This window comes from Solanum dulcamara, chromosome 4 (assembly GCF_947179165.1).
Source record: "Solanum dulcamara chromosome 4, daSolDulc1.2, whole genome shotgun sequence".
NCBI lineage: Eukaryota > Viridiplantae > Streptophyta > Magnoliopsida > Solanales > Solanaceae > Solanum > Solanum dulcamara.
Window position 1 is genome coordinate 81,676,344 of NC_077240.1, and position 14,790 is coordinate 81,691,133.

Sequence of the window (14,790 nt, forward strand, 5' to 3'; positions counted from 1 at the left end):
GAATTTTACTGCACCAAACTGCCCTTTTTACATAATTGAATAGCGCTATTCGTATTGCTCCATGAATTCGTCGTTGAACTTCTTGAAACTCGCCATTATTGATGGCATCTCCTCTTCAGCTGGCAAGATAGTTGTCCTCAGGTGGAACACCCTACATAGAGAAACCATCAACCACTTTCTATAATTGTAGGAAATGATCTCCTATGACCAGTTAGGATAACAAAAATAGCGTCAACTGACCACTTTTCGACCATGTCTTTGGAAAAGAGTACTTACCCTTCCTTTTGGCCAAAACCCGAACCCGGGACAGTAGAGATGCCTGTCGCTTCCAACAACTTCAGACAATAGAAAACATCAGGAGCTTTCTCGAGCTTCTTTGCAGCGTTTATCGCTCCAGGAGGCAATTGAATTTGCGGGAAGGAATACATAGCACCTGTTTAAATATTTCCTTGTAATATGTGAATGATCGGTGGCTTTTCAACTTCTAATATATAGAATACGAAAACACGGGAGATGACTTGCCTTCTGTGAAATTACAAACAACATTTTTGCAGCTATTGAACCCATCGGTCATTATATGTGCCCTCCGTCTTAGTGACTCGAGGATGCCTTTGCTGCAACAAGTATTAAATACTATTTGTCATGAATTCATAAAAATGTATTGGCAAGATCATAAAACGAGTAGAAGATCATAACGATGAACAGACTAATTATTGAGCTTTCTCTGTATTCACGATAAGTACGATAAAAGAAGTTAGCGATACAAAGTTCAACATCAAGATATTCAATGGTACTCAAAAGTCCTATGTTGTTTAGACTGTCCAAATTTGTTGAGGCATCCGTATCAAATCCTCCAAAATGCCCTACTTTTGGAGGATTACGACGCGCACCCATTGGCATTTTCAATAGTCAGAGCAACATAACCTCAAAACCGAATGAGCAGAATTCAGATTTTCTATTCTTAACTCCAACAATTCCACATATGAAGTTTCAATTATTTCATGTAACAGAGATGTCAGCAGTAATTAATACCTTTCTCTGGCAAATTGCTCATACGAGATATCTCCGGGCTTAGGTGGGTTCGCCAGTAACCCCAACTGTTGAAACGAGAAAGAATACAAGCATTTCTTGTCAGCACAGGTTTACGATTAAAGAGAATAAACTGGCCATAACTTTCAGATAACATAAAAATAAGGTAAATTTGCTACATCGGAAAAAGTTGATTGCCAATTCTATATCACAATAAGATTTCCTTTCCGGAAGGATAAATCTTCGAGGAAATGATCAAAAGTTACTCACAAATACTTGTGCCGGTACATTTGGACTGAGCGATATCGAAGCAACCTTGTATATCTCTTCAACCGACTGCAACATCAAATTAGAGGAAGGCCATGTCTTAGTAGTACATAGATTATGCTTGGGAAATAATGCGACCCTCGAATGTTTTATAACATAGGGCATTTTGGAATAGCTCATTGATGTCTAGTCGAAAAAAGAACATCATTTGATCGGAAAAAAATTCCTTTTAAATTTAACTCAAGCTCATCTCTATATACTAGGATAGTATGTTGCTCGGACACTGCAAGAATGTTGCCACAACCCTGTAGGATCCTCAAAAAATGCAATATTTTTGGGAGGATCTGAAATGAACCCGTCGACATTTTTGAAGAGTCTGAGCAACAAGTGCACATAGTAAGGATAAACAAAGTGCCCATGGAAGCACCTCCCCCAAAAGAAATGAAAAACAAAATAAATAATGAGATCGATACATCTTTAACTCTCATGACAAGAATTGCATTGTCAAATTAAACCATAAAAGGTAACTCAACATGGAGGGATTAGCACTTTAGCAGAAGCAAAGATTATTTCTAATAAACTTCAATTACTGACATTCGAATTGGGGATGGAGAAACAAACCTTGGGAGGAATGTTGGTCATCTCAAAGTATCCACCACGCTGTCCACATTCGCCCCAATAACCTTTTGAGACCGTATGAAATGAAACTAGCTGAAGTTCCTTGCTTACGGGAGGACCCATATCGAATAAAACCTACGAATTTTGGGGAACATCATGGATGTTATTCGAGATCCAATATGATATTTGTGGGTTAACAAATTCTTCAAGAAAAAAACTATATTTGTATATACCTTTCGTGCACTCATGAAGGGATGCTCATCTTGGTAAATATTTTGCTGATAAACTTCGTCTCCAAGTAACACCAGATTTTCTTCGTAACAGAATTTTATTATCTGTCTTAGATTTTGTTCACTAAGACACTGTCCGGTAGGATTTCCGGGGTTTATAATCACCATTGCTCGTACCTAGGCAATAATATAAACTTAAGTCGTTTGCACATTATAGTCGGATAAGCTAATTATTATAATGAAGAATAACACAAGATGCAGTAAAACATACACAAATTAAAAAGTATTCCTGTTTTCATTTGCTTTCATATATACAAAGAATTTTAAGTCCCATGCAAGATGGTATAAAAAATATTTACACAATCAGGTAACTCTAAGCTAGAATAAATAGTAAGTCACCAACCATAACATGTTAAATTATACTAATAATGTAAAAGATTGACTACACTCTCGGTGTAAATAAATTAAATCCTCGTAAAATTGTGTCAATGTGAAGGGAACCAGCCCTATAAAAAAAGCCATTCAAGTTTGCTCGTCGCGGAAAATATTTGTTAAGTCTCAATTCCTGAATGTGCTGTAAGATGTGGACTCTGGCACGACCTAAAACCTATGTTGCTCGATCGGACTCTCCAAATATGTTGCCGGACCCGTGTTGGATCCTCCAAAAATGGACTACTTTGTATTATCGGACAAGCACATGTCGGTATTTTTTGAAGAGTCCGAGCAACAAAGCCTAAAACTCACTCAAAATCGGAAATGTACAGAACCATACATGCGAGGATGTCTGCACGTATCTGGAAATATACTCACAGTTATTCCGTTCTGTCGGGCTTGTCCAATAGATTGCTGAAGGTCATTGATATCAAGACCCCAATCTGCAGTCTCTTCAAGATAGTACGGAACAAGAGAACCTCCATACAATGATATTGTAGCAGAGTATAGTGGATACTGCGGCACAGGAACCAACACCTAACAAGAAGTATGTAACGGTAAGGAATATTACGATGCACGTAAAATCTAGAACCTGAAAGAATATTCAGAACATATTGGTTATCCTCTTTTTCCCCTAATTTTGGTTGTATAGTTACCCCGTCATTGGGGCCCCGAATGATAGTATGTAATATCTGCATTATTCCTTTGCTGGCACCATCCGTGAGAAATATATGTTCCGGATCACTGATCAAAAGAAACAACCAGTAATGTAATCCCAGTAACTAAAATTGAAGTTACCGCAAAGAGACCAGTTAAAATGAAATAAAAAAGGATATAACCTTGGATATCCATCACGTCTCTCAATGAAATCCGCAATTTCTTTCCTTACACCAGGAATGCCACGGGAGTCACTATAAGCACCTAATTGACCAGAAGTACAAAGAAATCATTTCTCAATACAAAATATCTTACGATTGCCGGAAAATTGAGGCAAAACAACAGTCTTGACTGTCGGAAGGACAATGTATACGAGTAGTTGCTAATGGATAGAGCTCAGGAACCGGGATGATAAATGCAAGACTTTCTATAAGAGATTACCGATTAGAATTTTAAGAACATGAAAAGGAACTATTAAGTTTAAATATGTTAAATGCGCAAACGAAATAAAAGATGACAACGATAATCTGACGTTGACATAAAACATAGAAATAAGGGGATAGTAATTCCTGAAGAAACTCTACGGAAGAGAGTTTTGAAGGAAATAAAGACGGGAGACAGAGAGGCATAACAAGTAGAGGAAGCAATGTAAGATGGATCTATGCCTGTAACAAAGCCACATAAAATTTATGTTGTTCTGACTCTTCAAAAAATACCATCGGATGTGTGTCAGATCCTCCAAAAGCTATGCACTTTCCAAAGATCTGACACGGATGCGACAACATTTTCGGAGTTTAAGTGAGACAGGATACCTAGACCTCCAGAGTTCAATGAAAGATAATGTTTAGCCTTAGCGATTGCATCAGCAGGGAATAAGAGTCCAACATTAGGATCATCCAATAAGAACGGAGCTTGGCACAGAGCAATGACCTGAAAATAAAGAGATAAATGCATGACATATACCAAAATCATAAGTGTCTCACAGAACAGTCATTCGGCGACTAGACCAAACCTGGCGGGGAAACGTCAGCGGTTTCTGACCAAGGGCGTGCGGATTACCTACATTTGTGAATATAATCTACAGAGTAAAAGGAATTATCAAGCATTAGATAGTTACACAAGCAATCTCAATGAACTAAATGGTCGTTTTGCTAGACAATAAGTTATGCAAAACAACAACAACATCTACTGATATATAGTATAATTCCACAAATGGGGTCTGGGGAGGCTAAGATGTACGCAAACCTTACCTTTACCTTAATGGGGTAGAGAGTCTGTTTCCGATAGACCCTCGGCTCAAAAAGTGAAAAGTTTTAAAAGCGCCAATGAAAACTGAAGTTTGAAATAGTAGTCTTCAATTGAATCCCTTCATTAAACTTAGCTCCACCACAACCTACTGGAACAAACGGAGGAGCTACTCTTGTTCGAGGGGGGTCAATAGACACCGATCCGCAAAAAAATACATTGTGGATCAATAGGTCAAAATTGTTTTGTAGATACATATACGGTACTATATGTTTAATCTCCAGGCTTCTCCGTATATTTACTTCTTTATATTTTTTATTCTCAAAGTGAAAATCTTGCGGAAACAAACCACAATCCATTTGACTAGTCCATAGACTGAATTAATGAACTGATTAAAGCTATAAAATGACAGTAACATGACATGAACAATTCTTACCTTCTTTCCTTCCTTCTGAAGTTGAGAAGCTCGAAGATAGAGCTCACCTCGAACGGCATATTGACATTTCTTCACATTTTCATTCAAATTCTCATAGTCCAATGACTTAGACGACATTATAAACAATTAAAAATAGCACCTCTTTAACCTACAACGTATAGGAATAAATTATCAACTATAAAAAGAAACCATAAAATTAATTAATGGTAAGAGTACTACTACTACTACTAAAAGTCACGAATTAGCGACAGACAAAATTTTGTATCTAAACAACAAAACTCATCGCTAATCCTATTTAGGGACAGATTATAAAAGATTCTGAATAATTACAAGCTATTTAGCGACAAATCAACCACGAAATTCGTAGCTAATTTCACTTTTTTCTAGTTGAAATGAAGCCAAGAACTATATAAACATCATTTAACTACTAATCTAGTGACCATAAATAAAACAATTTCACAAAAATGAGTACCTCAACAATTCTAGATCTTTAACAAAGGAATTCAAAATTGGAAGAAGATGTACAATTAATTACATGTTTTCTTAGATAAATTATGCGATAAACATCAAAATTCATCGCTAATCCTATTTAACACCAAGTTAGCATAAATTATCAACAACTTTGATCATTACAAAGCTATTTAGCAACAGATTAGCGACGAAGTTCGTAGTTAATTTTTAGTGGAAACTATTCTAAGAAGATTATATAAACAACATTTAACCACTAATTAATACAATGAACAAGAACTTGTTTTGAAATTACTTTACTTTTTTGCTTAACAAATATAATTACCTCAATAACTCTAGCTCTTGAACAAGGGAATTTCAAGAAATGGAAAAACACAATGGTGCAGTTTAACATGATTTTATTGTTTTTATTTTCTGTGGGTGTTTTTTGTCATATTATTTGCTCCACGTGGAAGGCATGCAGTATGATGAATTGTCATCATATGAAGTGATGGGATTCATTGGGATGTGTGCCCAACCAGATTAGTTCATTTATTGTCTTTGGGTAAAAAAAACTAGTACCTGATTTATATTTTAGATTTTTTCATAAAATAATTTTTTTTAAAAAGGTTTTTAGGTTATTGTGAGCGGCAACTCGACTGTTTAACAGGATAGTACGAATCCGCTCTTTGACTTAGTTAAGGAAGAATTGATTTTCTTTGTGTTTCATAGGCACTAAAAACGTCAGGTCAATTTGAGATTCTCACTCTGAGTCTAACTATCGTATATGGGCTCGCTGACAGAGCTTAAGTTGTTTTCGATGGACCATCAATTGAAGAAAAATATTTTTTAGAAGAGTTTTGAAAATACGTGTTATGATGAAAATATTAATATTGACATCAAATAGTAGAAATAATCAAAATAAAAGAAATAAGTGAAGAATAGCATAGTGCTAACGTAATAATTAATAAGAAGGTGCTTCAGGCTAGAATCATGGTCTATCGTTGAGAAGAGAAAAATCGCTCGATTATTTACTAATTGTCTATCCTAATTTTTGATCTCCATGCTCTTCTATTTAGGATCATGTTCTCAGTAACTTGAAGATGTGACATGTCTTAATTGTGTAATCACCTCTCCCTTAAATCTATTATTGTCAACCTCTTGCACCTACTCACTAGTGCATCTTTGTTCCTCTACTTCACATGTCTGAACCATCTCAACCTCTGCGTCTTGCCAATCTGTGTGATTTAGTATTTTGTAAAGAGTTAATAGTTAAAAGTCCCCTTAAACTTGACACGCTTTATTAAATACACACTTAAATTATGAGAAGTCTTAATTACCCCCCCCCCCCCAAATATGAATTTTTGAAACTATTTACCCCTCAAAAAGACAGTCAACAAAGGAGGCCAACAGAGTCAAAAAGGGAGGCCAACAAAGTCAAAAAGGCTGCCTCCCTAATGACTTTGTTGTAGCCTTCCTTTGTTGAATTGAACATACGCGTTTTGAAAACGCGTAAAATAATTTTATGCGTTTTCATTCTCCTATAAATAGAGGGCCTCTTGCCCTCATTTAAATTATCACAAAAGAGAGAGTAAGAATACAAAGAGAGTTATACACCAAGATAAATATTTTAGTCTTGAGTGTCCTCTTTAGTAGTTGTTCCTTTTACAAGAGAGAAGTGTTAATTGTTGTTTTCTTCTTGTATTTGAGAGTTGTGTACTCCATATTAAATAGTGAGATCCTTCTACCCCGTGGTTTTTCCCTTCTATTATTTAGAGGGGTTTTCACGTAAAATTCTCGTGTCCAATTTATTTTCATTATTTGTCATATCAAACTTTATTTGTGGTGCTTCCTCCCCCCAACAGTGGTATCAGAGCCCTCGGTTATTCTGTCTGTTTTATGCGAAGATACTATTCATGAATAGTAAATTTTCGTGATTAGTAAAATTCGGTGAATAGTACTATTCACGTGAATAGTAAATTTTGGTGACGATACAGTTTGTCACGATTGTTCGCAAAAATATTCAGAAACGATCTAGAAGGGTGTGAAGCAAATAACAATGTCGAGTACAACAAAGTTTGACGTTGAAAAGTTCAATGTGACTAATTTCTCATTATGGAAAATGAAAATAAAAGCGATATTGAGAAAAGACAATTGCTTAGCTGCAATTGAAGGCAGGCCCACAGACTTTGTTGATGACAGCAAGTGGAACGACATAGACAGCAACGCAGTTGCTGATCTACACTTGGCACTGGCTGATCAAGTGTTGTCTAGTGTAGCGGAAAAGCGGACGGCGAAGGAAATATGGGATACTCTTACAGGGTTGTATGAGGCCAAGTCTTTGCATAATAAAATCTTCTTAAAAAGAAGATTGTATACTCTTCGAATGGCAGAGTCCATGTCAGTTACTGAACATATCAATACTTTGAATACTCTGTTTTCGCAACTTACAACAATGGGTTGCAAAATAGAGTGGACTAAACGTGCGGAGCTTCTACTTCAAAGTCTGCCTGACTCGTATGATCAACTCATTATCAACCTGACGAACAATACTGACAGTCTAGTTTTCGATGAAATTGCAGCCGCTATCTTGGAAGAAGAAAATTGGCGCAAAAATAAAGAAGACAGACATGCAAGTTCGCAACAAGCTGAAGCTTTGATGATGGTGAGAGGAAGACCAACTGAACGTGGCCCCAGTAGGAGTCACAATCATGGCAGATCTCAATCAAGAAGTAAGAAGAATATCAAGTGCTACAATTGTGGCAAGAAAGGGCACTTCAAGAAAGATTGTCGGTTCAAGAAGAAGAGTGAACACCCTGAGCCATCAAATGCTCAAGGGAATGTTGCATGTACCTCGGATGATGGCGATATTTTATGTAGTGAGGCAATATCAAATAATGAAGGCAGAAAATGTTTTGCTGATGTCTGGATCATGGACACAGGAGCAACATGGCACATGACTTCCAGGAGAGAATGGTTCCATCAATATAATCCTATCTCAGGAGGATCTGTGTTCATGGGAAACAATCATGCTTTGGATGTTATTGGTATTGGGTCCATCAAAATAAAGATGTATGATGGCACGGTTCGCACCATTCAGGAGGTACGACATGTAAAAGATTTGAAGAAGAATCTATTGTCTTTAGGACAACTAGATGATAATGGATGTTCGTATAAGACTCATGGTGGAGTCATGAGAATATCCAAAGGAGCGCTTGTAGTGATGAAAGCAGAAAAACTTGCTGCAAATCTATATGTGCTTAAAGGTGAAACACACCAAGAAGGAGAAGCATCAACCGCGTCAGCAAGTTCATTTGAAGAATCAACGATGATGTGGCATTGTAAACTTGGCCATATGTCGAAATGAGGTTTGAAGATTCTTGCTGAGCAAAAACTTCTTCCAGGGCTCAAAAAGGTTTCACTACTCTTTTGTGAGCTTTGTGTTACCAGTAAGAAAAATAGACTGAAGTTTAGCAGTTCCTCTGCTAAAAATAAGGAAATACTAGATCTGGTTCACTCTAATGTCTGGCAAGCACCGGTGGAGTCTCTAGGAGGAGCGAAATATTTCATGTCATTTATCGACAATTACTCCAGGAGAAGTTGGGTGTATCCAATCAAGAGGAAGGCAGATGTTTTTTCAGTTTTCAAAGAATTCAAAGCGCGGGTGGAACTTGAATCTGAGAAAAAGATCAAGTGTTTGAGGACAGATAATGGAGGAGAATACACTGGTGATGAATTTAATAACTTCTGTAAACAAGAAGGTATTAAACGGCAGTTCACGGTGGCATATACTCCACAACAAAATGGAGTAGCAGAGCGGATGAACAGAACTTTGTTGGAACAGACAAGATCTATGTTGGCAACTGCAGGGTTGGAAAAACCATTCTGGGCAGAAGCAGTCAAAACCGCCTGTTATGTGATCAATCGGTCACCATCAACCGCAATTGATCTGAAAACACCAATGGAGATGTGGACAGGAAAACCAACTGATTATTCTCGCTTACATATATTCGGAAGTCCTGCTTATGTTATGTACAACACCCAAGAAAAATCAAAGTTGGACCCAAAATCCAGGGAATGCATTTTCTTAGGGTATGCTGATGGAGTCAAGGGGTATCGCTTGTGGGATCCCACAGCTCGCAAGGTGGTAATCAGCAGGGATGTTGTATTTATTGAAAACAAGATACAAGCAAAAGAAGGTAGCACTTTAAAAGAAAAATCAGAGACTACTACAGTTGAAGTTGAAGAAATAAAAGAAGTTTCAGTTTCTTCTGAAGCAGCACCAGAGCACGAAGAACAAGAGCAAGTTGAGATCGAAACTCCAGAAGTTCGACGGTCAACTAGGGAGAGAAGAGAACCAGCTTGACACTCAGATTATTCTATGGAGAGTAATATTGCATACTGTCTATTAACAGAAGATGGAGAGCCTTTAACTTTTCATGAGGCTATGAAAGGCCAAGAATCATCTCTGTGGGTGGAAGCAATGCAAGAAGAAATTGAAGCTCTTCATAAAAATAAACATGGGATCTTGTTCAATTACCACAAGGAAGGAAGGCTATTGGAAACAAATGGGTCTACAAGATCAAACGCAATGGTAATGATCAAGTGGAAAAGTATCGTGCAAGATTGGTGGTGAAAGGATTCGCTCAGAAAGAAGGTATAGACATCAATGAGATATTTTCTCCGGTGGTTCGACTCACAACAATTCGAGTGGTCCTGGCGATGTGTGCTACATTTGACTTGTACTTGAAGCAGTTAGATGTCAAAACTGCATTTCTTCATGGAGAGCTTGAAGAAGAAATTTATATGCTCCAACCAGAAGGTTTTGAAGAACAGGGAAAAGAGAACTTGGTTTGCAGGTTGAACAAATCTCTATATGGTCTCAAACAAGCGTCGAGATGTTGGTATAAGAGATTTGATTCCTTCATTATAAGTCTTGGATACAACAGACATAGTTCAGATCCTTGTGCTTATTACAAGAGATTTAGTGATGAAGATTTTGTTATTTTGCTGTTGTATGTTGACGACATGTTGGTAGCAGGCCCCAACAAAGATCGTCTCACAAATTTAAAGGCACAGTTGGCTAGGGAATTTGAAATGAAGGACTTGGGACCAACAAATAAGATTCTAGGGATGCAAATTCACCGAGACAGAAATAATAGGAAGATTTGGCTTTCTCAAAAGAACTACTTGAAGAAAATCTTGAGACGCTTCAAGATGCAAGACTGTAAGTCAATTTCTACCCCACTTCCTATTAATTTTAAGTTATCCTCAAGTATGAGTCCTAGCAATGAAGCAGAGAGGATGGAGATGTCTCGAGTACCGTATGCATCAGCAGTGGGAAGTTTAATGTTCGCCATGGTATGTACAAGACCTGACATTGCACAAGCAGTGGGAGTGGTTAGTCGATACATGGCTAATCCTGGTAGAGAGCATTGGAATACTGTTAAGAGGATCCTGAGATACATCAAGGGTACCTCAGATGTTGCAATGTGTTATGGAGGATCAGACTTTAATGTTAAAGGTTATGTTGATTCAGATTATGTAGGTGATCTTGATAAGAACAAGTCCACCACAGGTTATGTGTTTACTCTTGCTGGAGGAGCTGTAAGCTGGGTTTCAAAACTACAATCTATCGTGGCTACATCTATGACGGAAGCAGAATATGTAGCAGCTACATAAGTTAGCAAAGAGGCAATATGGATGCAGATGTTACTGGAGGAACTCGAGCACAAACACGAGAAGGTTGCTCTGTTTTGTGACAGTCAGAGCGCTTTGCATCTTGCAAAGAATCCAGCATTTCATTCAAGGACAAAGCACATATGAGTTCAGTATCACTTCGTTCGTGAGAAGGTGGAAGAAGGCAGTGTGGATATTCAGAAAATTCACACTAATGACAACCTGGCAGATATGTTTACGAAGCCGATCAACAGCAACAAGTTCATATGGTGTCGATCTTCTATTGGCCTAGCAGAAACGTAACATTACAGTAATTGGGTAGAAAGGATGGTGTGAAGACTTAATTGATTCTCAATTAAATTTTCAAGTGGGAGAATGAAAGACAGTCAACAAAGGAGGCCAACAGAGTCAAAAAGGGAGGCCAACAAAGTCAAAAAGGCTGCCTCCCTAATGACTTTGTTGTAGCCTTCCTTTGTTGAATTGAACATACGCGTTTTGAAAACGCGTAAAATAATTTTACGCGTTTTCATTCTCCTATAAATAGAGGGCCTCTTGCCCTCATTTAAATTATCCCAAAAGAGAGAGTAAGAATACAAAGAGAGTTATACACCAAGATAAATATTTTAGTCTTGAGTGTCCTCTTTAGTAGTTGTTCCTTTTACAAGAGAGAAGTGTTAATTGTTGTTTTCTTCTTGTATTTGAGAGCTGTGTACTCCATATTAAATAGTGAGATCCTTCTACCCCGTGGTTTTTCCCTTCTATCATTTAGAGGGGTTTCCACGTAAAATTCTCGTGTCCAATTTATTTTCATTATTTGTCATATCAAACTTTATTTGTGGTACTTCCTCCCCCCAACACTAACTATGAAAAATCTTCAATTACCCCCTCACATCTCAAGAAATGTTGCATTTTTTACTTCAACTTCTTACTAAAATAGGATTGTTAAGAATCTCTACACTAGTTAGGTAAGAATCAGCGGCGGAGCCAACATTGTGGTTACAGATTCAACAGACCCTAGTAGTTTAGGCTCAAATTGTGATACATGTTAAAGCACTACATATATCGAATTTCCAGTAGACTTCAACTTATATAAACCAACAAAGTAAAGAAATTGTACACTGTTAAATCCCTATTCAGTTAACCGCTTATCAATATTATTTTCTGATTTGCCCTCAATTTTTAGTAAGCACTTACTCAAGACTAAACTATATCATATATACACGAAAGTTACTCGTACTCTCATTGGAATTATGCATCAACGCTTGCTTATAGAACCACACAAGACTAAATTCCAACATATCAATGAGGATGAAGCAAGAAAAATACAAATAAAACGAAAAAAAATTCTCAAGTGAAATAGGAAAGTAAAAGATTTTTTTTCATTTCTCGTTCGATTAGGTCCTTTTTTTCCGTCTATGATAATGTTTTGAATGAGCAAATTACATCTTCTTGTACCTTCTTTCGAATGCTTAATTTATAAGCGCTTCTAAGAAATGGCGAAAGAAAACATTATTCATCCAAATTGTGATACATATTTAGAGCATTGGTTGAATCAACCATTCAGTGTATACAAGTTGAAACTCTTATTTATAAGTTAACAACTCGACATTGTTTCCTGATTTGGCCTTGGTTTCCGGTGAGCACTTCCACTGCCCCGAGTTTGTTCATGGCCACGCCGAATTTACTAAACCAGCCCACTTCACTATCACTAAATTTTTGGACAAGTCCCCTTGTTCTTATATCTTGTGTCAAAATTTGATCAGACTCAATAAGTCCTTTTTTCATCAACAATTGCTTGTAGAATACATTGTCCATTTTGTATTGTGTTGTGGCATCAAAGGCTATTGTACTCATTTCACTACTACATGTAAATCTCATAACACCACCAAGTCTTGGATCAACCATTTGGGCTTTTTCAGGTGTGTCCAATCTATAAAGAAAGTTGAAACAATGTGCCACTCCAATTGAATGTGCACCAATTAGGACAACTAAATCTTCAGCATTTAGGCCTTTTTTCTTGAAAAGATCAATCATTTTATCTACTGTGTCATCAGGCAATGGGAGGTTGCCACCTATGTTTTCTTCGAGCGATTCCATACCGTCACGTCGTCCACCTGGCACCTCGTAATGCGGGAGGCCTGATGCAACAAAGGCGTCACGCGATAAATAGGCTAAAACATCGGAGCACGAGACAATGCCCGGACAATTTTCCTCGAGTTCTGCTTTGATCTCATCGATGAGTTCGAACCCCTTGACTGTAATGCCATTTGTCGGAGCTAACTTCTCTACCTTCCCACCACTTGGTGTTGTATCCAGCAATATTGACCCATCGCAACCCTGCATGTACCATAAGTTGCATAGTGTAATTTAATATGCTGTCGTAGAAGGTTATCAAGTAAGTCACTAGTTGTCGTTTAGATGACCTAAATATTTCTTACATCGTCGGTGTATAAAACTTAAACTCTATTTTCATTAGACTTATCGTGGTTGCAAACACCAAAATTAAAGATTGTCTTTGTATATATTTGATACGAAAGAAAATATTTTTCGAAAAATGAAGTCAAATTCTGGTGTTTGGTCGCCAAAAATTATTTTTCACCAATATGCTAATATAGTTATCAATTTTTTAGTTTCACCAACCAAACACTTGAAAATATTTTTCAAGATTTTCCCCGCCATTGTTCCGAAAAAAATGACTTTCGTGGTGCCCAAATAATTTTTTGAAATTAATGAATAATTGCATAGAGTGGTGAGGAACTTACATTGACAAAACAATCATGTAAGAGAAGTCTAGGGATGGCAGCAGCAATAGTAGAGTCATTTTGAAGTGCCCTAATTAGGCCATTTTTGATAATTTGCTCTGCTTGAGGACATGTTTTTTGATAAAATCCCTCTTGTAATCCGCCATTAATCTCTGGTTGTACGTGTTTTTCTATAGTCGTAGATACGTTAAATTCAGGAAAATCATACGAAAATTCGCCTTCTTCCCCTACTCCATGGTGGCCACCTCCTATTATGGGGTGGTCAAACTTGAAAGTCTCAAAATCATGTTCGTGAGACTCTTTTCTATTTTTGTTCTTCTTGTTCTTATTCTTATTCTTCTTCGACTTTTTCTTTTCCTTTAAGGACCGTTCATTCCTTGTCTCATGATTTGAGCTAGGAATCGCGAAGTCATTGTTATTGTCATGAACAACATTATTAATATCACCATGGATCGTTACGTCTGTCTTACTAGAATCATGTTCTAGAAATTCAGGACGATGATCCAGAAATGATGAGGCTAGCAAAGGTAATAGGACCGCGCAAACTAGTAAAATAGCTGCAAAAATCCCAACCTTAGCTGCCATAATTTATTTTTTCTTTAAGTCTCAATGGTGATATGATGATAAATATTTGTTCAATTTGAGCTTTTTTGGATGATCTTATAAATAAATAAATTGTAGAGAACAAAAAAAAAATGCTTTTAGGCTATTGATGGTTAGATCTTTCTTGGCAGTTATTTCTGTTAAGGAAATAAATGGCTAAAAATTTGAAAACCAATGAATTCAATTTAACTAATTAAAGAGAAATTTCACCCTCAAAATAGGGAGGTCCTTATAAACTTCTTAAAACTATTTTTATTAGAGGGAAAAAGGGTCAAAAATACTTCTGAACTATTTGAAATAGGTCAGTTTTACCCTTTATTATGTTTTTTACTCAAATATGCTTTTGTTGTTATTCAACTTAGTTCAGAATGCTCTCTGACTAGTC

At 36.9% G+C, this 14,790-nt stretch overlaps 2 protein-coding genes across 2 annotated transcripts; both read right to left on the reverse strand.

Annotated features, from left to right (window-relative positions):
- On the reverse strand, positions 1-5,768 carry LOC129885220 (glutamate--glyoxylate aminotransferase 2-like). Its single transcript, XM_055959419.1, has 14 exons — positions 5,708-5,768; positions 4,915-5,062; positions 4,246-4,311; positions 4,046-4,163; positions 3,416-3,497; positions 3,233-3,320; positions 2,955-3,113; positions 2,148-2,321; positions 1,918-2,049; positions 1,300-1,365; positions 1,033-1,097; positions 523-614; positions 277-433; positions 1-151 (listed from the first exon to the last, which is right to left on the reverse strand). Exons 2-14 carry the CDS (start codon positions 5,029-5,031, stop codon positions 46-48), a joined length of 1,422 nt encoding a protein of 473 aa, XP_055815394.1. The 5' UTR covers positions 5,032-5,062; positions 5,708-5,768; the 3' UTR covers positions 1-45.
- A 6,859-nt stretch (positions 5,769-12,627) lies between these two features.
- Positions 12,628-14,387, reverse strand: LOC129885221 (peroxidase 57-like). The gene is made up of 2 exons (XM_055959420.1): positions 13,803-14,387; positions 12,628-13,377 (listed from the first exon to the last, which is right to left on the reverse strand). The coding sequence occupies exons 1-2, from the start codon at positions 14,385-14,387 to the stop codon at positions 12,628-12,630; spliced, it is 1,335 nt and encodes a 444-aa protein (XP_055815395.1).
- Positions 14,388-14,790: the final 403 nt, after the last annotated feature.

Bases quoted from the DNA above. Each gene is read 5' to 3' on its own strand.
- LOC129885221 (XM_055959420.1), bottom strand. From the start codon at position 14,387: ATGGCAGCTAAGGTTGGGATTTTTGCAGCTATTTTACTAGTTTGCGCG. The intron at 13,378-13,802 runs GTAAGTTCCTCA...TGGTACATGCAG, and splicing joins TACATGATTGTTTTGTCAAT to GGTTGCGATGGGTCAATATT.
- LOC129885220 (XM_055959419.1), bottom strand. From the start codon at position 5,031: ATGTCGTCTAAGTCATTGGACTATGAGAATTTGAATGAAAATGTGAAG. The intron at 4,164-4,245 runs GTTTGGTCTAGT...CTTTATTTTCAG, and splicing joins CGCTGACGTTTCCCCGCCAG to GTCATTGCTCTGTGCCAAGC. The intron at 1,366-1,917 runs GTTTGTTTCTCC...TTGATGTTGCAG, and splicing joins TGACCAACATTCCTCCCAAG to TCGGTTGAAGAGATATACAA.